Source organism: Chlorocebus sabaeus, chromosome 20 (genome assembly GCF_047675955.1).
Source record: "Chlorocebus sabaeus isolate Y175 chromosome 20, mChlSab1.0.hap1, whole genome shotgun sequence".
Taxonomy (NCBI): Eukaryota; Metazoa; Chordata; class Mammalia; order Primates; family Cercopithecidae; genus Chlorocebus; species Chlorocebus sabaeus.
In genome coordinates this window covers 127,584,679-127,609,311 of record NC_132923.1, presented here as the reverse complement: position 1 = coordinate 127,609,311, position 24,633 = coordinate 127,584,679, and the positions used below count along the sequence as shown (strand labels likewise).

The following is a 24,633-nucleotide window of genomic DNA, read 5'->3' as shown; positions in this document are numbered from 1 at the left end:
GGTTTTGGGCACACCTCGTCCCTTGTAGCTGCTGTTAGCACAGAAACGAGAAGAGCTTCAGACAGGCTAAGGTGCGGAAACCAATGCCAGGGCCCACAGGGACAAGGTTTTAGATTTTTCTGTTTTGGGTGGCAGTACTCTCACACCAGGATGATTGGGGCTTAGCACGACTTAATCGTCTTCATGATGGAAAGAAAGCAAAGCAACTGATTGCCCAGAGAAAACTGGAAGATACAGAGGCGGCATGAGACTGAGGTGAAGGTAAGGCGAGGAAAGACAGGCAGAGAAATGAAACATCTCACGGTGGTGTGGGAGTGGACATAGGGTTAGGAGGACATCGTGACACCCTAGGCTAATTCCCTCCTCAGACCTCATCCCAACATTACCTAATCAGATGAATGTTTTCTTAGTAAGCAGGTTACAACTGACTCAGTTTGGGGCTTTTTTTTTTTTTTTTTTTTTTTATGAGACCGAGTTTCACTCTTGTTGCCTAGGCTGGAATGCTCACCGCAACCTCCACCTCCCGGGTTCAAGCTATTCTCCTGCCTCAGCCTACTGAGTCGCTGGGAATACAGGCACCCGCCATCACACCCAGTTAATTTTGTATTTTTAGTAGAGACCGGGTTTCACCATATTGGTCAGTCTGGTCTCGAACTCCCGACCTCGGGTGATCCACACCCCTCCGCCTCCCAAAGTGCTGGGATTACAGGCGTGAGCCACCGCGCCTGGCTTTTTTGTTTTTTGACACAGTTTCACCCTGTTGCCCAGGCTGGAGTGCAATGGCGCGATCTCGGCTCACTGCAACCTCTGCATCCTGGATTCAAGCGAATCTTGTGCCTCAGTCAGTCCAGTAGCTAGGACTACAGGCACGCCACCACACCTGGCTTTTTTTTTTTTTGTAGTAGAGATGGGGGTTTCATCACGTTGGCCAGGCTGGTCGTGAACTACTGACCTCAGGGGATCCACCCGCCTCAGCCTCCCAAAGTGTTGGGATTACAGGCAGGAGCCACCGCACCTGGCCTGGGGCTATTTTTAAAGAAGCCCTCAAGGTAGCAGATCACCCTCTGATGGCCACATGGAGATGTGGGAAACAACCCCCAGGTCATCCTCTGAACACCTGCCCACTCCTATCTGTGCCTTCCTGGGCCCCCGTTTTCAGAGCTATGTGGGTGCCTGACACACTCAGGGCCACAGATATGGGAAGGGCTCTAGGCCAAGAGTCCCGGCACCATTTGAGTCAGTTCTGGCCGGCTCCTGCCCTAAGCCCTCCTGCTCACTTCCAGCTGTGGAGGTAGCCCAGAGAGTGCCTGGCTCCTTGACTCCCCCCTCCGCCAGGCCCACTCAGTGTGACCTAAATCCTTGCCAAGGCTTGGCAGTCCTCTGCGGGCGCCCGGATGCCCCCTGGCCTTGGTGACAGTGAGGCCCAGCCCCCCTCGGCTCCCAGCCTTCCCGGAACCCCTTGCCTAACATCCTGTGTGGTAATCATGCCTGTTGGCCCCACTCAGTCCTGCCGGCCACTGCCAAGTTCCCTCTGCTAGTTCCAGATGCTCCCACCTCTAATGGAACCATCAGGAAATAAAAAGCTGCAGCACATTTTCTCTCTCAGGTCGGAATCTCCTCCCAGCACTTTGGGAGGCCAAGGTGGGAGAAACACTTGGGCCCAGGAGTTCAAGACCAGCCTGGGCAACAAAGTGAGACCCCCGTTTCTACAAAATGTTGGAAACCTAGGCGTGGTGGCGAACGTCTGCGATCCCAGTTACTTGGGAGGCTGAGGCGGGAGGATCACTCGAGCCGGGGAGGTGGAGGCTGCAGTGAGCTGTGATAGCGCCACTGCACTCCAGCCTGGGTGACAGAAGGAGACCCTGTCTCAAAAAAAAAGAAAAAGAAAAAAAAGTGGGGAGCGGGTTGGGGGGGAGGAGGAGGGCCACATACTACCTGATAATGGTGGGGGACAGGAAGGGGACTGAGGGCTCTGAGAGGCAGCTGGTCCCGTTTTCTCACTTAAATACCTCTCACCCTACAGAGAAGCCCTGATTCCATTTGCTGTCTTTCTTAGCAACGTCTTAGCAAACGTCTTCCATTTGTCACACGGGTCCAAGCTTCCGCTTACTAAGCACCCACGTGCCAGACAACCCCGGAGGCAGGTATTCCCATTGTCCCTACTGTACAGATGAAGAAACTGAGCTCAAGGTCACACAAGTGATAAGGGGTGGCAGAGATCTGAAGCTGTGCGCGGAGGCCTGGCCAGCGTGTGCGCTCCAACTCCTAAATCCCTACTCTGGATATTGAAGACGGCAAGGACCGAGCCGCTCATTCTACAGATGGGGAAAAGCGAGGCCTGGGGAGTCCCAGAGCGGGTGCCAGATCGTAGGGAGCCGCCAGCACCCCTGGTTCCCTCCATGACACAACCACGTCCCTCGGCCACTTCTGGGTCCTGAGCGCGTCTCGGACGCGGCAGGATAGCTCTAGGACGCACGGCAACCCAGCGGCCGAAGGGAAGAGCAGGGGCGGAGGCTCGGAGCGGACTTACCAACTCGCCCCGGAAGCTCCGAGGCCCCGCCCCGGCGGCCGCCAGCGGGGGGGCGTGGCCTCGCCGGCGCCCCCGCCCCGCCCCCGCCGCGCGCGCCCCCGGCCCGGGCCGTAGTCTCGCTGCGCGCGAGGCCGCGGAGGCCTGAGGCCTGGGGAGGGGCGGTGGCCGGGCTGGCCTTGGCCTCGCGCCTTCCCCTGTGGCCGCCGCAGCCTCCGCGGGCGGTATCGGAGTGTCGTGAGGCGCGTGGCCGCGTCACACGCGCACCTGTCGGGGCCACGGGCCCTGCGGAAGAGGAGGTGCGGTCCGGGGCGCAGAGAAGCCCTCGGGAGCGGGCCGGGCCCTCAGCGCCGCCCCGGCCGTTCCGGAGGAGCGGCCCGCGCCGCCGCGCGAAAGGAAGTAAGCGCCCCCCGGCCGGCCCCGCCGCCGCCCCCGCCCCCGCCCCAGCGCCTCCAACCCGCGCTGCCACCGGGCCCGAGGCCGCGCCGAACCCCGGAGCCTGGCTGGCGGCTTTGGGGCTGCTCAGGAGGCGGCCAGGGTCCCTCCAGGGTCGCTCCGAGCGGCCGAGCGGTCCTTTCCTGGGCTTCCCGGAACTGAGTTACAGGAGAGGGGGAACTCCGTGCTTGACCCGGGACCTGCTTAGTCTTTGGCATTGATTGACCCTCGGGTTTCACATAGCGTTTCCCGTACCCGGATCCAGTGAACGGTTTTCCAGAGGCAAACCTCTCTGGATCTCTGAAAATCAGTTCACCCAACCTTGAATGCTTAGCCAGAAGAGAGAACTTCTGGAAAGAAGTGTCCTTCCCCACTCCCCCTGCACCCCCAACAGGCCCATGGACCATGAAAGGCAGCAGATGAGGGAAAACTGGTGTCAAATGGGCATATTTTTTATTTTTTATTTTTTTAACTTTTTTATAAAAGATGGGGTATTGCTCGGTTGCCCAGGCTGGAGTGCAGTGGCACAAACACGGCCCCCTGCAGCCTCCACCTCTTGGGCTCAGGCCATCCTCCTGCCTCAGCCTCCTGAGTAGCTGGGACCACAGGTGCGCACCACCACGCCTGGCTTTTTGTAGAGACAGTGGTCTCACTATGTTGCCCAGGCTGGTCTCGAACTCCTGGGCTCAGATGATCCTCCTGCTTAAGCCTTCCAAAGTGTTGGGATTACAGGTGTGAAGCACCGCACCCAGATAGCATATTTTAAATTATGCATCATATCCCTTTAATTTTTCATCATTATGATTGGAAGGTCATGATAAGCTGTCTGAGTTTTTCCTTGGCATTTTTCTGTGGTGGATGGTTAGTTGTTTGGTTTTTTTTGGTGGGTACGGAGTTTCACGCTTGTTGCCCAAGCTGGAGTGCAATGGCACGATCTCGGCCCACTGCAACCTCCTCCCGGGTTCAAGCGATTCTCCCACCTCAGCTTTCTGAGTAGCTGGGATTACAGGCGCGTGGCACCACGCCCAGCTAATTTTATTTTTTAGTAGAAACGGGGTTTCACTGTGTTATCCAGACTTGTCTTGAACTCCTAACCTCGGGTGATCCACCGCCTCGGCCTCCCAAAGTGCTGGGATTACAGGCTGTGCCCAGCTAGTTGGTTTTAACAGCAGTTCAAGAAGCTAGCAAGAAGGCCTTCATTCGTGATGCTAATGGTTTAATGATAGAAACTAACATTTCTGGCCGGGCCCAGTGGCTCACTCCTATAATCCCAACACTTTGGGAGGCCAAGGCGGGCAGGTCACTTGAAGAGTTCAAGACCAGCCTGGCCAACATGGTGAAACCCTGTCTCTACTAAAAATACAAAAATTTGCTGGGCCTGGGGGCAGTGGATGCCTATAATCCCAGCTACTGGGGAGGCTGAGGCAGGAGAATCGCGTGAACTGCCCCGCCTCAGGTGGCGGAGGTTGCAAAGAACCAAGATTGTGCCACTGCACTCTAGCCTGGATGACAAAGCTAGACTTCATCTCAAAGAAAAAAAGCAGCTAGGATTTCTTGGGTGCTTACTGTATGCCAGGCATTGTGCTAAGTGCCTTGCTTCCCACTGACTTGTTTTCCCATTTTGTGGTTGAGGTACAGAGAGGTTAAATCACTTGTCTGAGGGCACATAGTTACTGAGTGGCAGGGATTTGAATCCAGAATATTCTCATGTAACCAGTTCTCCAAAAACTAGCCCTTGAAGGTCTTCCAGGTTTCAACAAAGCAACTGAGGCCTACGCATGATGTCTTCCTGTTGTCAGAAGGAAGAACTGTGAAAGGCAAAGCAAACCCGGGAGGTCGAGGCTGGTTACCGCGGGTAGTGTTCGGAACAAATTGACTTCATGGAGCAGAGAAATAGCCTGTCTGGTTTAAACCACTGTTCAGTATCTACACTAATACAGTGTTCATTTTGCCATTCAGGGATGTAGTCACATTTTACAGGAAGGTTAGCTCTGGGACCAGACTGTCTGTATTCAAAACCTATCACCTCTAATCGCTTGACCTTCAGTAAGTTATTTGACTTCTCTCTTTTTTTTTTTTTTTGAGATGGAGTCTCGCTCTGTTGCCCAGGCTGGAGTGCAGTGGCACGATCTCAGCTCACTGCAACCTTCACCTCCTGGGTTCAAGTGATTCTCCTCCCTCAGTCTCCCAAATAGCTGGGATTATAGGCACCTGCCACCACGCCTGGCTAATTTTTGTATTTTTAGTAGAGACGGGGTTTCACCATGTTGGCCAGGCTGGTTTTAAACTCCCGACCTCCAGTGATCTTCCTGCCTCAGCCTCCCAAAGTGCCGGGATTATAGGCATGAGCTACCACGCCTGGCCACATTATTTGACTTCTCTTTGCCTTAGTTTCCTCTCTACTCACTGCTAAAATGGGGATAATCACGGGACCTACCTCATATGGTTGTGGCAAGATTTAAATGGTATGATGCATGTCACACTGATAGCCTAGCATTTGGCATATAGTTAAATACTCCATAAATAGCTCTTTTATTATTAAAAGTATTGTTCCAAGTAGTAAGCTGCTGCTAATGTGTGCTGTATCACAGTGCTTGAAGTCACCATTAGAGATGTATTCCTTTGTCCATATTTCAAATGCAGAAATGACAGTGGTCCTGTGCAAATGGGATTTATTTGTCCATTCAGCAGATATTTATAGAGCGCCTTCTGTATGCCAGGCCTTGTTTTGGATACTGGAGGTACTGCGGAGAACAAAACAAACAAAAGTCCCTGTCCTCATTGGCACGCACACTCTTGGGGGAAGGAATGGCAGACAATAGGCAAAATGAATGTAATGATCATACAGTATATTAGAAAGCGATGTACTGCAGAGAGAAATAAAGCAGGAGAGGAGGATGGGGGTGGGCGGTTTACAATTTTAGAGTGGTCTGAGTAAGCCTCACTGAGAAGATGACATTTTAGCAAAGAACTGAAGTTAGTGAGGGAGTAAACCATGTGGACATGGTGGGGGACATAGGGGAGTTGGCCAGGCGGAGAGAACAAGTGCAAAGGCCCTGAGGCAGGAGGCTGGGCGTCCAGAGCCTAGACGGGCAGGATGGTAAGAGAAGAGCTCAAAGAGGTAATGGGTGGAAGGCCAGAATGTGTAGACTCTGCAGACGTCTGCACAGAGGAATGGCATGATCCAGCTGGAGCTATAAAAAGGTCACTGACTGCCGTGTTGAGGCTCAACCATAGAGGGTCCGGATAGACAGAGGAGACCAATTAGGAAGTTCCTGCAGTAATCCAGACAGAGATGACGGTGGCTGGCACTGGAGTGGAGTGGTGGAAGGTGGTGAGAAGCAGTTGTATTCTGCATAATTTTGAAGATAGAAACTACAGGATTTGCTGACAGATCAGATGACCTCAGGGTTTCTCGGTCTGAACACCTGGAAGGATACAGTTGCCATTTACTGAGAATGGGGAAAGCTACATTGGAAGCAGGTTGGGAGAGAAATCAGTTCAGTTTTGTACATATTAAGTCTGGCAAACATCCCACTCATGCTCTCAGAATAGCAATTGACTGCATGAGTCTGGAGTTTAGGGGAAGTTCGGGCTGTAAATAATGACTTGGGCAGATAGGCAGTTGTGTGCTGGTAATGTTTACCAACTGACTCTGTGAGGGGTGGGGTTGGTAGTGGGGAACCTGATTTATAGCCTTTGCCTATATCTGTGGTATAAATATTCCCACATTGGCCAACTTCAAATACACTAAAATGGAATATCTTCACCTCATAGATGCAGTGGATATAAATAATATCAAGAGCATAGATATTAGTGAAATGCAGTCAGATGATTAGGAAGTAATGAGTTTTCAGTATTTATTACCTTTTTAATTTTTTTTTTTTTTGAGACAAGAGTCTTGCTCTGTCACCCAGGAGTGCAGTGGTATGATCTCTGCTCACTGCAACCTCCAGCGGTTCTCCTGCCTCAGCCTCCCAAGTAGCTGAGATTACAGGCACCTGCCACCACACCCTGCTAACTTTTGTATTTTTAGTAGAAATGGGGTTTTGCCATGTTACCCAGGCTGGTCTCGATCTCCTGGGCTCAAGTAATCCTCCCGTCTCGGTCTCCCAAAGTGCTGGGATTACAGGACAGGTACCTAAAGATGGGAATGAGGATTATCTGAGATGAGAGTGGAACAAGGACTCCAGAGCCCGATCTGGAAGCTTTTGTCCCCATTCTGGCCACGAGGGCAGTGAATGCAGATCAGAGGTCATTGATAGCAGGCTTGATTTTTATCTGCATTGATGGGTTCAGCATAAATGGACTAGAACAGGAAGAGTGCGAAAAAGAAAACAAACAAACAAAAAAACCCCAAAAACCTTGGGTTGGCTATTGTAAAAAGACTACGCACATCGCCGTGTGCTTTAGTTTCAAATGATCTTTAGTTTGAACTTTTGTTTTACTCCCACATGTTCTTTTTAAAAAATTCCAAACTCATGGGTCATGATTTGAAGAAAATTTCCCTTCCTCCTGCCTGGCGCACAGAAGGTAACGTCAAAAGCCAGGAAAGGGAACAGGGCAGCAGCAGACATTGACCTTTACCTCCCAGCTCCTCTCTCCCACCCCTTGTCGGCTGGGCATAAGAGGATTAGAACTGCTTCCTTCTGTGGTTTACCAGAAAACGCTCTGCGGCTGGAGCTTCAGCACAGGCTGGGTCTGTCTATGCTGGGTCTGGTTGGGGACAGCTGCGTGCCTCTTCCGCTTGGGTGAGAACAAAGGCCGGAACCTGGATTCTGATCCCAACCCCCTGGCTGGCCAAGCCAGTGCTCCCACCTTCTGGGATGTTAGCAGAGCCTTTTAACTGGTAAGTCTCTCCCAGGATGACTGGTAGGAGCCTCTCAGGAGTAGAGTTGGAGACAGTGAAGGATGCCCAGGCCAGGGTCATGTGCCTGCAGTCGGCCCTGGCTCTAAGATGAACCATCAGAAGAAGGTCTTTTCCACCTCCCTACAGGATGCCCCCACAGCACTTTGTTTCGTAGTGAGTGTATTTCTGGCAAGTATCTTAAATAAGAATTGTAAATGAAATTGCATCCTCCACACACGTAAGTCACAGCTTCAAGAGTTTTTGTCTTAACTGCTGAATGACGCACAGTTCTCAGCTCTTGGCTTCATATTTTAGTTCTGTTTCCCTGCCTGGCTGCAGAGGTCAAGGCTTGAAGCACTCATTTGCCTTATAGAAAAGTGGAGGGCAGTTCCCAGATAATAGGGTACGGATCTCCTTTCCTCGGAAAACAGGACTTAGGGACACTAAAAGATCACACAGATCCTTTATCTCACCCTCCCATTTCCTAGTTGAGGAAACTGAGGCCCAGCCAGGCTAAATGACTTGTTCAAGGTTATGTGGTTGTTTAGAGGCAGGGCCTAGACAAGAGCCACCGCACATTCCAGTTCCCAGTCTGATGCCCCCTCCTCTTACAGCTGCTCAAACTTCTCACTAAAGATTTTCTCACTGATTTGTTCATTTTTTGAAAAGAAGTGATTCATAGTTGGATAAGCCTTTGGAAGGCTACTTCCATGCTCTTTGACTAACTTCAAGTATGTAATTTCAGAAGATATATTTCATAGGCCATTCCTCTCAGAGTAGGCAAGGAGGCAGAGGGGAGAAGTGCTTCAGAGGAAAACCTTCTGAAGCAGGGCCTTGCAGCATAAGGAGGAGGCGTGAAGCCCAGGAGATGTGTTAGAGCTGTGGGTGCCTCTGCTCCAGAGTTTGGGGTCCCTCTGTTCCTGACTTTGACTTAACTGGACTTCTCTGGGCCTGCTTATTTCCCTGTCAGGACAGCAGGGAGGATGACCAAGCCAGCCTTCCTCCTGCTGCTTCCAGACTAGTCGGGAGTGTTGAGTTGGGAACCAGGGTTTGATCTCCAGTGCTGGCTGCAGGGCCTGGCTCTGTAGCCCCAGGAGAGGAGGCAGGTTCACAGTCTTTTTCCTGAGAGCAATGGTATTATACCACCCTTGGGGGCCAGGAGGAACTTTGCATTTAATTAATTAATTAACATTTGTATAGCATTTTTGTCACATGTATCATCTCAGTCTTCGCTGCCCCCACCCCCCACCCCCTGCCTTGGGTGATGGTATTTGCCCTGTTTTATAGATGAGGAAATGTGTGTGCTAAGGCTCTAAATACCTACCTGCCCTTATGGAAAGGTGGAGGGCATCTCCCTGATTTAATTAGCCGATTTATTTAATTATTTATTTAATTTATTTTGTTTTTTTTGACACAGGGTCTCTCTCTGTCACCAGGCTGGAGTGCAGTGGTGCGATCATGGCTCACTGCAGCCTGGACCTCTCAGGCTCAAGCAGTCCTCAGCCTCCTGAGTAGCTGAGGCTACAGACATGTGCCACCACACCCAGCTAATTTTTAAATATTTTTTGTAGAGATGGGGGTCTCGCTATGTTGCCCAGGCTGGTCTGGAAGTCCTGGGCTCAAGTGATCCTCCTGCCTCGGCCTCCCAAAGTGCTGGGATAATAGGCGTGAGCCACTGTGCCTGGCTTAATTAGCTGACTTAATTAGACCACGAAGCTAGGCAGTGGTCCTGAGCCCAGGTCCTTGGACCCAAATGCCTCGTTCTTCTGCTTGACTAAGGAAGCTGTTTAGCATCGTGATTGAGGCCCCAGGCTTTGTGGCTTGACAGTTTCCTTCACCTTCCAGTTTCCTTGTCTGTAGAATGACTCCTCACAGAACCCCCTCCGCAAGACTGTTGTGAGGAACGATTGGAACGGTGCGTTTAAGTCACCTGGCACACGCTGACTACTTGGTTAACACAGGTATTATTATCGGACTCAGGAACAACCAGTTTTTACAAGGGGATGGACACATGAAACCATTTGAGACTGTTTCGAAACTCCTGTGTTAGGACCTACCCTATGCCTTCTGGATCAGAATGTCTTTGTCTTGAGAAAGGCAGCAGGAGGTGAGGCACGCGTGTTTGTTCTGATGCCCTCCTTTGATGAGAATCGTTGCTCTGGTACGCACTGCTCAGTATTCCAGAGTCTTGCTGCTCAAAGTGTGCTCTTGGACCAGCTGTCAGCACTTCAGGTCCCCTTCCTTCTGCATCAGAATCTCCTTTTAAAAAGATCCCCAGGAAATTCAAATGCTCATTAAAGTTTGAGAAACACTGTAAAGGTTAAAAAACATATAATAAAAAACCAAATATCCACACATAGCACCCACACCCATTTAGGAAAGAGTTGTTCTCTAGTTGTTTTGCAAACACAGAGTAAACAATCATGTTGTAATACCCAGTATCTTGGATTTGTTTAAAGAAGTGCTGGGAACATAACAGATAAGGGAGGCCAACCTGAGAACCGGGGACCCAGAACAGGACTCATTAGGGAGGACTGTGGCAAATCTCAGAGTCAGAACAGGATTAAATAGAGGACCAGGAGTCAGTTCAGGCCAGGTGGCCATCCATCACAGCTGTCTGCAGTCTTCTGGGGTGGGGACAGAGGTGCTGGTCCTTGGGGCTCCCCCACCTGCCCATGCCAGCACTCTGGGGGCTTAGCTCCTCCCGTTGTACCAGGCACGTCCAGAGCCCTGGCTACCCGGATCCGATCAGCAGCTCTGAAGCACAGCCTGCCAGCTGGCGGCTCCTCCTTCTCCAGGCTGTTCTCTGGGCTTCAGATTTCTCACTCGCCCTCTCCTGCACTGACCTTGCAGCTTCTCCTTCTCTCCAGACGGGCGATTGCCGGTTGAGGAAAAAATGCTTGAAGGACCAAGGACAGGGACTGGAAAGCAGGAGGAAAAAGCAGAATGGTCCTGTGGTCCATGTGTGTATTTAGGGGTGAGGGCAGATACAGGGAGAGTGGGAGAGGAAGGCTGGGGAGTCACTCGTGTGGCCCCGATCCTCTAGTTAAAGCTCCAGTGATGGACGCGTCGTGTGTCCTATAGACTCTGGCTCAGACACTGTTGTTGGGTCCTCACCTTGGGTTGGTCACTCACTAGGACCCTCTTGGAGATGGATCTCGAGAGCGATGAGGAAGAGGCAGAGGGGGCGGTGGAGGAGGGGGTCGAAGTCAGGGTCAGGAGGCAGATTTGGTCTCCTCTGTATAGCGATGGTGGAGAGGTCATTGGGCGTGTCATGCAGTGACTGCACAGTCAGTCCCAGCTCCCCTGCTTTCTTACCCTGGGACCTTCATTGACCTGAGCCTCAGCTTTGCCATTTGCAGAATGGGAGAACTATAACAGAACCCACCCCATGTGGTTCTTTCCAGGATTCTTGTCTGGATTCATTGAGCTCTAAGGCATATAAGTACTCAGTGCCAGCACTAAGTGTTTGCTGGTATCATCTTCCGGGATGACACCTACCACTCAGTGCTTCGTAGGTGGTAGGCACTGGCCTAAGCTCATTACAAGCATGAACTCCTTTTATTTTTATCACAACTCTGTGGTGTAGGTACCACTATGACCTCTATTTCAGGTGAGAAAGCTGAGGGGCAGCCAGGTTAAATAATTGTGCAGTTACTAAGGGGTTGAGCTGGGATTCAGACTCGGGCAGTTGGTCTGGAATCCATGTTTCCTGTCACTATGCCATCCCAGTTATTAGTCATCATTTTGTAGTTGGAGCCCAGTAGACATGGAGAAGAGGCAGGTGAGAGGCGAGAGGAGGTGGTCCTACCCTCTTACTGTTCCAGCTGTCACCTGAGGACCCGCCAGTATACCTAGGCTGGGGCTGCCCTGCTCGTCCAGGTGACCTGTGCTCCTGGAGGAGACTGGCCTTGGTCATATAAAGTGGACAGCTCTACTCCCAGGCCTGCTGCCCGTCCTGGTGGCCTTTGCCACTTTCCTATGCTCCTGGCAGCAAAGTGGTTCATCTCTAGCAAGTGGTCTCTAACTTTCTCAGGCAGAGTCCCTGTCTGCAGGGCAGGCTCCCTACCCACTGGCTTCCTGGAACAGAAACCAGGCCGCCACGAGGGAGGGACAAGCTCTGGGCCTATAACATTTTCTCAAGAAACACGTGGTGGTTTCTTGCCAGGCAGGAAATGTTTGTTTCCACATCATAGCCACCTGAACCGTGTCTGATCCTTCCTTGTTCCTCGTCTGTCTCTTTGTGCACCCCAGGCACCCAGGCATGTGGAAGATGCTCATAGTGGTGATATGCGTGGCCCTTCTGGGCTGCCTGCAGGCCCAGGAGCTCCAGGAGCATGTCTCCATAATCCTACTGGGAGCCACCGGGGACCTGGCTAAGAAGTACTTATGGCAGGGACTGTTCCAGCTGTACCTGGATGAAGTGGGGAGGGGCCACAGTTTTAGCTTCCATGGAGCTGCTCTGACAGCCCCCAAGCAGGGCCAAGAGCTCATGGCCAAGGCCCTGGAATCCCTCTCCTGCCCCAAGGACATGGCACCAAGTCACTGTGCAGAGGAAAAGGATCAGTTCCTGCAGCTGAGCCGGTACCCGCCAACTGAAGACGGCCGAGGACTATCAGGCCCTGAACAAGGACATCGAGGCACAGCTCCAGCACGCAGGCCTCCGGGAGGCTGGCAGGATCTTCTACTTCTCAGTGCCACCCTTTGCCTATGCAGACATTGCCCGCAACATCAACAGCAGCTGCCGGCCAGGCCCAGGCGCCTGGCTGCGGGTTGTCCTTGAGAAACCCTTTGGCCATGACCACTTCTCAGCCCAGCAGCTGGCCACAGAACTCGGGAGCTTTTTCCAGGAGGAGGAGATGTACCGGGTGGACCATTACTTGGGCAAGCAGGTGAGCATTAGCGTGGAGCCTGCCAGGGCTAGGGTGAGCTGGATGCTGGTAGACCCCAGCAACAAGGCCACTCACTCATTGTGGAGCTAGGCCCCAGGGCATTGTGAACTCAGAGCTGCCCTGGTCTCCTTGAAGGTAGGCAGGAGGCGAGGGGGTAAAAGAAAGACAGCAGCAGGGCAGGACTATTGGGTCCTTGTCCATGTGTCTGGCCTCTTTTGTCCTCTGCAAAAACCCCCATTCTCTTTGTTTCCCAGTCTGGGCTCTGGCTTCTCACGGTTGCCCTGCATCCTCTGTGGAGGTGGCCCAGCAACTCTGGTATCTGGACCTGGCTTCCTGTTGGGTGTGCTGTGGGAATTAGAACGAGCTTTCTTCTCCTGCACCCATCCACCTTTTTTTTTTTTTTTAAAGACAGAGTCTGCTCTGTCCCCAGGCTGGAGCGTAGTGGCACAATCTCGGCTCACTGCAACCTCCGCCTCCTGGGTTCCAGCAATTCTCCCGCCTCAGCCTCCCAAGTAGCTCGGATTACAGGCACGCATCACCAGGCTCGGCTGATTTTTTGCATTTTTAGTAGAAATGGGGTTTCACCATATTGGCCAGGCTGGTCTCAAAATCCTGACCTCAAGTGATCCACTCGCTTCGGCCTCCCAAAGTGCTAGAATTACAGGTGTGAGCCACGGCACCCTACCCCATCTACCTTTTTTCAAAATCTTTTTCTTCCTAAGTTGTGTTTTGAGCTAGAAGGTTGGCAACAAGAGCTTAAACCAGGGAGTAGTAGGACTGTAAGCCCTGGGCAGGGGCATGGGGTAACCTCCTGGGTGACACGTGCGTTGACCGGTTCACTCAAAATGCCTTGGAGGCCCTTGGGCGCGTCCTGTCCCAGGAACCCCAGCAGAGAGCGCAGCAGCCCTGTGTTCTGGTACATGGTGCTGGTGGGCATAGGTAGTTGCTGAGGACAGAGACATGGCTTTCCATCTCACCCTGCCTGGAGTTGCCCACAGTAGGATTCCTAAGTAGTGGTCCTCAGAACTGGGCCAGTCCTGAGGAGATTTTCACTTGTTTATGGCAAGATGAGAAGAAATACTGAATGTGCTCAATTCGAAGCTTTTCTTGCTACATTTTTGGTGTTAAACCTATCTTTATTTTATTAAAAATTGTAATAGAAGATAGGTAATTTTAACTATTTCTTTTCTTGGCAAAATACAAATCTGGTAACCGTTTGGAGGTCACTTGCAAGTTTTTGGAACCTTTACTGGCCTGTGAGATCCTGAAGTCCAGAACTGCTGCTCGGAGGGCATCTTCTGCTCTGAGCACGGAATAGAGAGGTCAGAGCCCTTCCCAGGAGTCAGGGTTCCTCCTCCATCACGAGAGGAACCTGCAGCATGCCCAGTCTTCCTCCTGACAGGCCGTGGCACAGATCCTGCCTTTCCGAGACCAGAACCGCAAGGCTTTGGACAGCCTCTGGAACCGGCACCACGTGGAGCGGGTGGAGATCATCATGAAAGAGACCGTGGATGCCGAAGGTGTGTGATTGGCCCGGCGCCCTCGGTCCCCCAGTCTCTGCTTGCCCGCTGTCTGCGGTGAGGCGTGGGGCGCTTCTCAGAGGGAGGTTTTCTGTGGGCCTGTGGTCTCCCTTCGAGCCTGCCATGTGCCCAGCTCTGGACCGGGCTAAACCCCAGGGTGTCAGCTGGCAAAGCCCAAGTAGCCATTGCTGCCCATGGGGAGCGTATCGTCCAGAGAAGTAGACCTGGCACAGAGGCAGGAAACCACTGGCACGCAGTAGAGGCTGGAGTCCCCCTGAGACCCCCTGAGTTTTTGAGTGTGTAGAGACCATGGGAGCTGCGTGAGGGTTTCTCCGACTGTGGTGCTTGCAGCCGTGGCGCCCCCTGCCTGGGGTACTCCCTGTCGTGTCCCCCTCACTTCCTGGCCCCTCTCTCGCTTGTTAGATCTCAGCTCCATGGCCCTCCAGGAAGCCTTTCTGAGCCCTGCAGACCTGCTCCCCTCCCCCGCATGGCACCACACACCTCCCTCCCCTGCCCTGTATGGTGTTACCCTTGCCTCGTCCTTTTCCACCCTGTCCCTCCTGCCAGCCTGTAGGCTCCAGGAGGACACCGCCTCTCCGGCACCTGCCACACACCTCAGACACGCTGAGTAAACACCCGGGAGGTGGGGGGCCCTGCGTCAGGCCCACCTCTGCCTTCAGCTGGGTGGCTTCAGCATGTCACTCCCTGCAGCTGTGAGATGAGCATGTCCTGTCAATGAGGACAGCTAAGGTCCCTTTGGGACCTGGCATTCTGTGATGGTAGCAAAGTTTTGGAGCATTGACCGTGAAGATGGAAAGCACCGGCTCTTGCCCAGTAATGATAACAGCCAAAGTTTACTGTGTCCCCAGTCCCCCAGCTGCCGGGTGAGGTGCGCGCTGTTATTAGCCTCCTTACAAATGAAGATGGTGGTGAGCCCACAGCCCCACAGTAGAAGGTGGTGGAGCCTGATCCTGGGGGCAATAGTCTGGCCCCAGCACTCAGGCCTGGCGCCGCCGCCCCGTGCTGCCAGCGCTGCGTCAGTGGCCAGCTCATCCCCACAGCCGCTTTCTGCAGCTGCAGCGGGAGCACCCGAGGCCACTGCCCCCCCCAGCCCCCGCAGTGCGTGCCCGCCACAGGGCAGGCCCGGGGATGGGCCAGGAGGTTTCTCTTTTTCTGTCTACCTTGCTCTTTCTCTGGGCCATTTTCTCTTTTTCTTTCCCCCACCTTGGTTTCTCTCTTCAGCTGTTTCTCCGTTCCTCTCCGAATGTGTATTTAGTGCCAGAAGCTCTCTGCGGGGCTGAGGTGCCACAGTGAGGTACAAAACTCAGCCTCTCAGATATGGCTCCCTCATACTGCCCAGATTCACGGGTGCTGTGGGGGTGATGATCTCATCACACTGGCTGGCGGGACAAACTCCAAAATGCAGCCGGGCGCTGTGGCACACCCGTAGTCCCAGAAACTCGGGGACAGAGGCAGGAGGATCATTTGAGCTCAGGTGTTGGACACCAGCCTGGGCGGCATAGTGAGCCCCTGTCTTTGAAAAAGAAAACAAAATGGGTGACGGGTGTTGCAGGCAGGCAGCGTGGTCGGGGGACAATGTCGGGGGTGGGTGGGATTCCAGGTAGGACTTCCCGAGCCAGGCCTTGAAGGACATTGCTGGGCTCGAGAAGGCACTGGGTTTCTCTACTCCAGAACCCACAGCAGGAAAGAGGCCCTGCCCCCTGCAGTGGGTCACAGGGAATCGTCCTCCAGCCCTTCCAAGTTTCCTTCCCAGTCCTCAACGGGGCGCCTATCATGGGTTTCCCCCCAGGCCTGTCTGTGCCTGATATCCCAGCAGGCACGTGTGCTGGGCCTATCCCTGCTTCATCTTCAGAGAAGTGAGCTGCACCTGGTGCAGAAAGCCTGGAGCACAATGGGAGGGGGCCCTGCCCCTGCTGCAGCCAGTGGGTGGAGCCTGCCCTTCTCTACCTGGACTTGGCCCCATCCCCAGCAAGGCTGGGAGACCAGGATTCCTCTCCTCTCCCCTTTCTGGCAACTCCTTCCTGTCCCCGCCCTGGGCTGGGGAAGAGCCATGATGTCTGGCGTTACCTGTTGGTGCTGTTGCCTCTTAGTTCTTCCAACCCTCCCACCGTTTCCTTCTTGGTATGTAGTGTCCATTTGTGGGTTCTGTGTAGGTCCCGTGGAGCCAGGGACCAGGCAGATTGCAGGCCTGATTATCCTAGCAAAGGTACTTTTGGATTTTGGAGGAAGAAACATGGAAGATATGAAAGAAAGACAGGCGGAGCTCTGGGCGGGTCTGTTTGCCAAGACAGTCTGAGGATGTTGAATTTGAACAGCAACACAGCCGCCTGGGCTGGCTGTCCTCAAGGTCCAGGAGGGAGAGCCACTTGGAGCCCTGTTGTCACAGCTGCGGGGACTAAAGGAGGTCCAGCCTTGCCTGCCATGTGGTGCTCTGGGGGAGGGTCCGCTGCTCCTAAGCTTCAGAGTCCAAGGCCTTTAGTTCAACTGGGCCCTGCACCTTCAGCCCAGGGGCAAAGGGAGCCTCAGCGCAGGACAGGCAGTGGGGGATCCACTAGTCCTGGAGGCTTGCAGCCTGTTTTGCTGAGGCCAGAGTGGGGCTCATTCAGTCCATGCTTCTTGTCAGAAGTGGCCAGCAGGACTGCAGCCGTCCTGGGGTTTGGGCCTCACTCATTGGCTTGTTTACCTGCCATTTACTGGCAGGCCCTGCCTAACTCATAGCAGGGAGGGACTGCCTGCTGCTGTGCCCAGCCCCCCAGCAAGTGGGCCTTGGACACAGGGTGCTTTGGCAACAGAATGAGCTTGCTTGCTGTCTCTCTCAGTTTTGTGTGCCTGCGTGCCAGAGGACACATTCTTTCTACATCCCAAGAAGGTGGCCTGGTACAGCCCTGCTGGCCCAAGCACTGCTCTGTGCTGTCTTCTCTGGGTCCTGCTTTGGAGCCAGTCCCTCAGGGGGCCCCCGTCTGTAGTTCAGGCTGGAGAGAGGGGACAGGCACCGCAGACCTGCAGCACACCCCAGCATGGCCAGGAGCCCTGTGCCCAGCACAGCAGGGCCTAGGCTGCCACTGCTGCCCCGGGTGAGGACAGGAAACAGACAGGAGGAAATGCTGCCTTCTACTGGAGTTTGGTGGACTTGGCAGGCGAGCGCCACTGCAGTGGGGCTCAGCGTGGGCAGAACGTTTCCAAGGCAGGATTCAGAGCCCCGTGGTCTGACTGCTAAGCAGAGGGGCAAAGTGCACGGCAGGCCATTATCCCCAACTCCCCACCCCACACACACCACAGGCCATTCTCCCCCACTCCCCACCCTGTGCTCTGCCCCTGCCAAGGATTCCAGTGGATCCCAGCTGCCCTCCACCCCCACAGTGGTGCAACCCTAGCTGACTCCCTAGGCAGGAATGGCACCTGCGTAACCCAAGCCAGCACCCTGAGTGCTGGGAAGGGAGGAGGCTGCAAGCCAGGCCTGGGAAATGGAGCATTCCTGGTCCAGAGCTGCCGCAGGCCCCAGGAAAGGGACTTCTGAGCTGCAAGGTCGTTTGGATGTCTTCCCCCATCCGTATCGCACACATCTAAGTGGGTGGAAGCCGGCTTCCCCGGCTCCCTCCCCTCCATCCTCCATCCTCCATCCTCCATGCTGGGTGAGTGCTTTTTTTTTTTTCTTGCGGCAGCCTCTGGCCCAGAGGAGTTTGCTGCAGAGTCAAGGCTACTGCACAGGCCGGAGGGGGTGGGGAGGAGGAAAGGAAGAAGGGATCTGGTACCCAGCTCCCCTCAGCCTGACCTGGGGTGCTCCTCCTGTGTGTCCCAGTCTGTGAGCCCCTGAGAGGCACAGCCACCCAGGGTACCCTGGCTGGGGTCTCTGAAGCAGCATGGGCCATAGAAGGAGAGTTGCTGAGCCTCCTTCATCCCAGAGATGACCCTGGCTGGCCCTCGTCATGGCATCGGGAGGGCTCTGCAGACAGGCGGGCCCATGTGATTAATGGGCTGTGTTCAGCTGTCCGGGTCCGGCTGCCTTTTCTGTCGGGAGTGCTGGAATTGGAACCGAGGTCTCGGGCACCTCAGAGCCCAAGCCTCTAGCCACTGAGCTCCACAGCCTCCCAAGCTGGCCAGGCCTTCAGCAGTTGGCCTCCCTGCTGGAACGCACTCAGGGCCAGTCTCGCCGCTGCCCTAGTTTCCCCTCTGTGTAGAAGGCCTGTTGTTGTTGTTAGAAAGAAGGAGGGAGACTTCCTGAGGATGTCACTGCTGGGAGGGTCCCTGTCCTGACATGGGGAAAGGAGCCTGATGCTTGCCCCACCTCTGAGGGCTGGAGTGACCTTTCAGTGCCTCTCACTGAGGGACCAGGGCAGCCAGGGTCCTTCCAGGCACACACCAGCTGTCCCGCCTTCCATCCTGGTGTGCCAGAAGGGGCCAGGAGCTCGCTCAGCAGGGCCAGTTCCGCTTCTCGCCCCATCTGCAGAGCTGTCTGCGAGGTGAGCCCGGGGCAGCTGCTGGATCTCCTGTCCAGAGAGAGCACCAGCCAGCACACCGCGCTCTCCTTGGCCCTCACCTCTTTTTATTTTTAGTAATCCCAGACGGTGTTGATAGGGATTGCAGCTGGCTCTTAGTTGTTTGTCTTTTTTTTTTTTTTTTTTAATCTATTTTTGTTGGGGAAACTTGGATTTCCCACAATGTGGAAGCGATGAGGAGGGGGTTTCTGGTCCGGGTTCTGAAGGCTGTGACCTTCAGCACACCTCTGTACAATGCTGATAGCCCTGGTACCTCTCTCTCGGGTAGTTTTAAGAATTAAATCAGATAATGCACACGGAAATACGTTACAAATGGAAGTGTTGTTCTTCTTCCAAGTTTGCAAGGAGAGGCAGCGGCAGTGTGTCTGAGTTCCACGTGACTTATATTGGATTATTATATAAATCCTGTAAATTGATCTATCATACTCTTTGAGGTCCATTCTTTATGTCATATTTCTCTCTCACATATACATACACAGTTGTATATGTATTTAAATCTCTATGTATTAGCAGTCTGCACAATATATACCTTTTAATACTTGTATTTCTGTTCAGTTCTGTTCATACCACAGAATATGTGTTATAAAATCTTTTATTAAGCATTTTGGTTGTTTCTGGTGTTTTGCCATTTTATTATAATCTTAGAGATGGAGTCTTGTTATGTTGCCCAGGCTGCTCTTGAACGCCTGGTCTCGAGTGATCCTCTCTTGCTTTAACCTCCCAAGTAGCTGAGACTACAGGAGTGCCCCGCCTCCCCTGGCTTCTATCTTAGATATTACTTTATGAGCTTTTTAAAAAATTGAGATACAAATGCACATACCACAAAATTTACGCTTTTTAATTATAAAATTAAGTGGTTTTCAGTGTATTTACAAAGTTATGCAACTACTATCTAATTCGAGAACATTTATGAGCATTTTAAAGAAACATCTTCCCTGTAAGTATATGCTTCTGCAGTGGAACGACTGGGCCAAGGGGAAGAAGTGCTTTCTAGCTGTTGCTCTCTGTTACGAGACTGAGCAGCAGAGCCGGCGGGCGCAGTCATGGCCCCCCTGCTTTGTCATCCTCTGACCTTGGACGGGCTCTGGATGTGCACAGGCAGGAGCCAAGTTTACAGGGGGTCTTTCTTCCCAATGTCCACCCTGGTTATGCTTTTCTCTATCCTTTTCATATACTGATGGGTTTCAACCCTCAACTTTCAACCCAGGAAAAGATACTAGGAGCCAATATAGATCATTTTTAGGAGAAATCAGTCCACAATAACTGGCAGTAACTAGAAAAGATCAGCATCAGCAGGAGGGCCAGCCCCTCACCTCCTGTCCTTGCACTCAGCCGCATGGCCTCTTCCCGGGGAGGTGCCAGGCCACGGTCCCGGTCACTGCATTAAACTCTGAAAAGACAGAGCCAACCAGGAGAGGAGCAAAGTCCATAAATCTACAGGCCGTGTTAAACACAGGCGCACCCCCTGAAGCTTGAAATTAAGGAATAAAGGAAGCTCTCTTTTACCCAGCAGGTAGTAAACCCGTGGAATGCATTCTTTCTGAGAATTGAGAGAGGATAAAAATAGGAAAGGGGCCGCTTAGGGATTTGCTACATTAATGAATAGTAAGCAGATAACAGGGCTTTTAGGGACTCTGTTGTGTTCCCTTCATCAAAAATTCATCTGTTTTTAAAGCTTTAACTATGTTGTTGACATATAAATCTGTAATTCATTGATCAAAAGACACATATTTTTCATATTTGGACATCTCTGAAGTTGGGTTTATCCTTAATGGGGTGACACAGTGGAACTGGAAACCCTTTTCTTTCTTAGGGGTTATAAAACAGCGATGCCTCCACCACTGATGGCATTTCAGGTTTGATGAAATCCAGTTTCTCTCCAGTGTCTGTTGTCTCCCCAGGCCCTAGTTTATGCCTCCAGCCGCCTTTTAGAGAGCTCCACGGGGAGCTGCACCATCACTTCAGATTCAGCAGATTTAGAATGAAAACCACCACTGCATTTTTCTCATGAAACACCAACTGCTTTTTCTAACCTCTTTATTTCAAATGGGAACAGTGCTCTCTGAGTGACCAGGCCGGTAGCCCTTCTCTTACAGCATCTGTCATAAGAAAAATTCCAACCCATATTTATCAGTGTTTCCTATGTGCTACCCACTGTTCGAAGCCCTGTATGGATATTCACTCCTGAAGGCCCCCAGAAGCCCTGCAAGGGAGGTGCGGGGATTGTTGCTTGTTCACACGTGAGGTGATGTCAGTTACTGGAGATCACAGGCCTGAAAGATGGTAGAGCCCATATTTAAACCAGGGCCAACTGGGCATGGTGGCTCACACCTGTAATCCCAGCACTTTGGGAGGCCGAGACAGGTGGATCACTTGAGGTCAGGAGTTCCGGACCGGCCTGGCCAACATGGTGAAACCCCATCTCCACTAAAAATACAAAAATTAGCCAGGTGTGGTAGCATGTACCTATAATCCCAGCTACTCGGGAGGCTGAGGCAGGAGAATGCTTGAACCCGGGAGGCGAAGGTTGCAGTGAGCCAAGATCGCGCCACTGCACTCCAACCTGGGTAACAGAGGGAGGCTCCATCTCAAATAAAATAAAATAAAATAAAATAAAATAAAATAAAATAAATATATAAAATAAAATAAAATACTGGAGCAGCCTGACTCCAGAGACCACACTCCAGATCACAGCTGTGCACCACCGTTCACAGATCCAGCCAGCCACCAAGTAGTTTGTATTCATCTATAATAACTTCTTTGCAGTTCACTGTGACTTTGCTCCCTCCTACCTTTGTTACTTCCTTTGATTGCAGCAAAGGCTGCCTCGTTGATTTCACTACCACCAGTCCCATCCTGTTCCTCTTGTGGGTCGCAGACAGCTTCATCTGCCTTAAGTACCTCTTTCGTGGTTTTGCTTCCCTGTTCTAAAACCTTTTTTAAAAAGTTTTATTGAGCCATAACTCACAAATCCTGCTACACTTTACTCAGTTAAGGTGGACAGGCCAGTGGGCTTTAGTGTATTCACAGGGTTGTGTGTCAGTACCACAATCAATTTTAGAACATGTTCATCACGGGAAAGGAAACCCTGTACCCCTTAGTTGTCATCCCCTAACTTCCCCCTCCCCCCAGCTCCTGGCAACCACGGAACTGCATTCTCTCTGTGGGGTTGCCTGTTCTGGATATTTTGTACATATAGGATCATATGGTGTGTGGTTTCTATCACTTAGCATCCTGTGTTCAGAGTTCACCCGTGTTCTAGCAGGTACCAACACTTTATTCCTTTCTACTGCTGAATATTATCTTGTTGTATAGGTATACCATAATTTATCCAGTCACCAGTTGGTGGACATTTGGGTTGTCTCTACTTTTTGGCAATTATGAATAATGCTGCAATGAGCATTCATGCTCCAGCTTTTGTGTGGACCTGCATTTTTATTTCCCTTGAGTATAAACCCAGGAGTGGGGTTGCTGGATCATGACTCTGTTTAACTGTTTGAGGCCAAGAACTCTTATTTATTTATTTTTTATTTTTTATTTTTAGAGACAGGGTCTTGATCTGTTGCCCTGGCTGGAGTGCAGTGGTGCAATCATAGCTCACTGCAGCCTCGACCTCCTAGGCTTAAGTGATCCTTACACCTCAGCCTCCCAAGTAGCTGGGACCACAGATGTATACCACCATGCCCGGCTAATTTTTGTATTTTTTGTAGAGATGGGGTTTTGCCATGTTGCCTAGGCTGGTCTTGAACTCCTGGACTCAGGAGATCTGGCTGACTCAGCCTCCCAAAATGCTGGGATTACAGGCATAAGCCACTGTGCCAGGCCTTAGGTCCCTTTCAAATATAAGATGTTCCTAATTTTCCTGTTCTACTATTGCAGGGGAAGGGAAGAATTGTCTTTTTACATTCTCCCGAAAAGGAGAATTGGAAGGTTTGGTCACCCTGGGCCCACACTCCTGTGAGGCACCACCTGAATGCAGCTGAGGTACTTAACTGTCCCTCTGAGAGACACCAGCCTTATTCCATCCTCTTTGCTTTTGCTGGCTCCGGTAGGCATTGGAATCTCTGATGTTTGCCCGAGACCCTTCCTTCCAGAAGCTCAGCCGGCTTCTTCATTGTGCTCTGTTTCTAAAGGCCAGTGGTGCCCACGCCACTTAACTTCACACCATTCTGTTGTAGGGTTGAGTAGTAGGTAATTAAAAGGGAAATGTTTTGCAGGCTCTGGGGCCAACTGCCTGGGTTTGAATCTCATTTTTACCTCTTCACCAGCTGTGTGTGACCTTGGGTAAGTTATCAACTCTCTGAACTTCAGGTTCCTTATATTTTAAAATAGGGGAAATAGAAGGGCCTCCTTATAGGTTGTTATTCTGAGGATAAATGGACTGATCCACAGACATTGCTGTCATCAGTATTCTCTTTTTCTGGATGTCTTCTCAACAACAGCACAAGAACTTTGAAGGCCATAACATTACAGAGCTGGGGGACCTCAGCCATTGTTTTCCCAGTGGGGACCACTCTTGGCATTTTGGTTGGCACAGTTGGGCTGGACTTCCTGTTCATTTCAGGGTTTAGTATCCCTGGACAGAGCTGCACCCTCTAGCTTCTGGTTGCTATGGCCGGGGACAGGGTGCCTTCCTACGAGTGGCTGCCGGCTTCATTTCTTGCCCCCAACACTGGTGTTGCTGTCAGGAATGGCATATCGGGCTGGCTTCAGGGCAGGTTGTTCCCCCAGCCGTGACCTGGGCATGCTTGCTGTCTAGTTGACCCGAGAGTGCACACCAGCAACCCGGTCAGGGCAGGTGCTCAGGATTGGTGCCGTGGACCCAGAGTGGCTGCTGGCAGGGAGCATGCTGGGCTCAGCAGGCCTGAACTTAGAATCCGCTGCTTTTTGTCTGTTTGAATTAAATGTTAACTAGGTCCTAGGTAAAATTGAAGTTTACAGAATGCATGGAAGAGATATAGAACTATGGTATAACAAACACCAATCCACCTACCACCGTTTTTAAAAAAGAATTTGATTCTCCTGCGTGTCCCTCCCCACATTCTGACCTATTTCCTCATCTCACGCTTCCGAGTTGCGGATAGATTATCCCCTCACTTCTCCTTATGTTTCCATGCACGCCTCGTTCCCTAAACAACCTGTTGTTTAATTTTGAACAAGAGTCATCCTGTATGTGTCCAAGCATGGATCCTTTTGTCTCTGTGTCCAGCATTTGGGAGAATTGTTTCAGCTCTGTCTTCTGCTAGCTGACTCGGTACAGCTGTTTCTCATCTGTAAGGCCCATCTACTGAATTTCTAATTTCCAATTACATTTTTCATTGATTGAAGTTCTGTTTGTTTTGGTCACTTTATATCCTGTTTTCTTTTTCTTTCTTTTTTTTTTTTTTTTGAGACAGAGTCTCACTCTGTGTTGTCCAGATGGAGTGTAGTGGCGCGATCACAGCTCACTGCAGCCTTGACCTACTGGGCTCAAGCAATCCTCCCACCACAGCCTCCCAAATAGTTGGGACCACACTTGGTTAACTTTTTTTTTTATTATTTTTTGTAGAAACAGGGTCTCACTTTGTTGCCCAAGATGGTCTTGAACTCCTGGACTCTGGGCTCAAGTGATCCTCCGGCCTTGGCCTCCCAAAGCGCTGGGATAACCAGCATGAGCCACTCCGCCTGGCCTATATCCTATTTTCAAATTAATTTTTATTTTATCAAAGTAATCATGTTGCTTTCTCACCACATTAGGTTTTGGAGGTTTGTCCGTGATGACGTGTGGATCTTCATTTTCTCTGCTGTCCACTCTCTGAACGTAGTGCTGTGTTAGGGGCTGGGAATGCAGCAGAGGGCAGATACCACTCAGATGGAGCCTCCCTTGTAGAAGGGAAGAAAGAGAAACAGGCCT

The 24,633-nt window shown here is 51.9% G+C and overlaps 1 protein-coding gene across 1 annotated transcript in view; it reads left to right on the top strand.

Moving 5' to 3' along the window:
- Positions 1–3,011: 3,011 nt before the first annotated feature.
- H6PD (hexose-6-phosphate dehydrogenase/glucose 1-dehydrogenase) overlaps positions 3,012–24,633 on the top strand; it is a 33,680-nt gene continuing 12,058 nt past the window's right edge. Inside the window, 4 exon segments of the mRNA XM_073007857.1 lie at positions 3,012–7,811; positions 12,066–12,399; positions 12,401–12,703; positions 14,106–14,223. Coding sequence (XP_072863958.1) covers positions 7,789–7,811; positions 12,066–12,399; positions 12,401–12,703; positions 14,106–14,223 — 778 coding nt within the window. The 5' untranslated portion in view covers positions 3,012–7,788.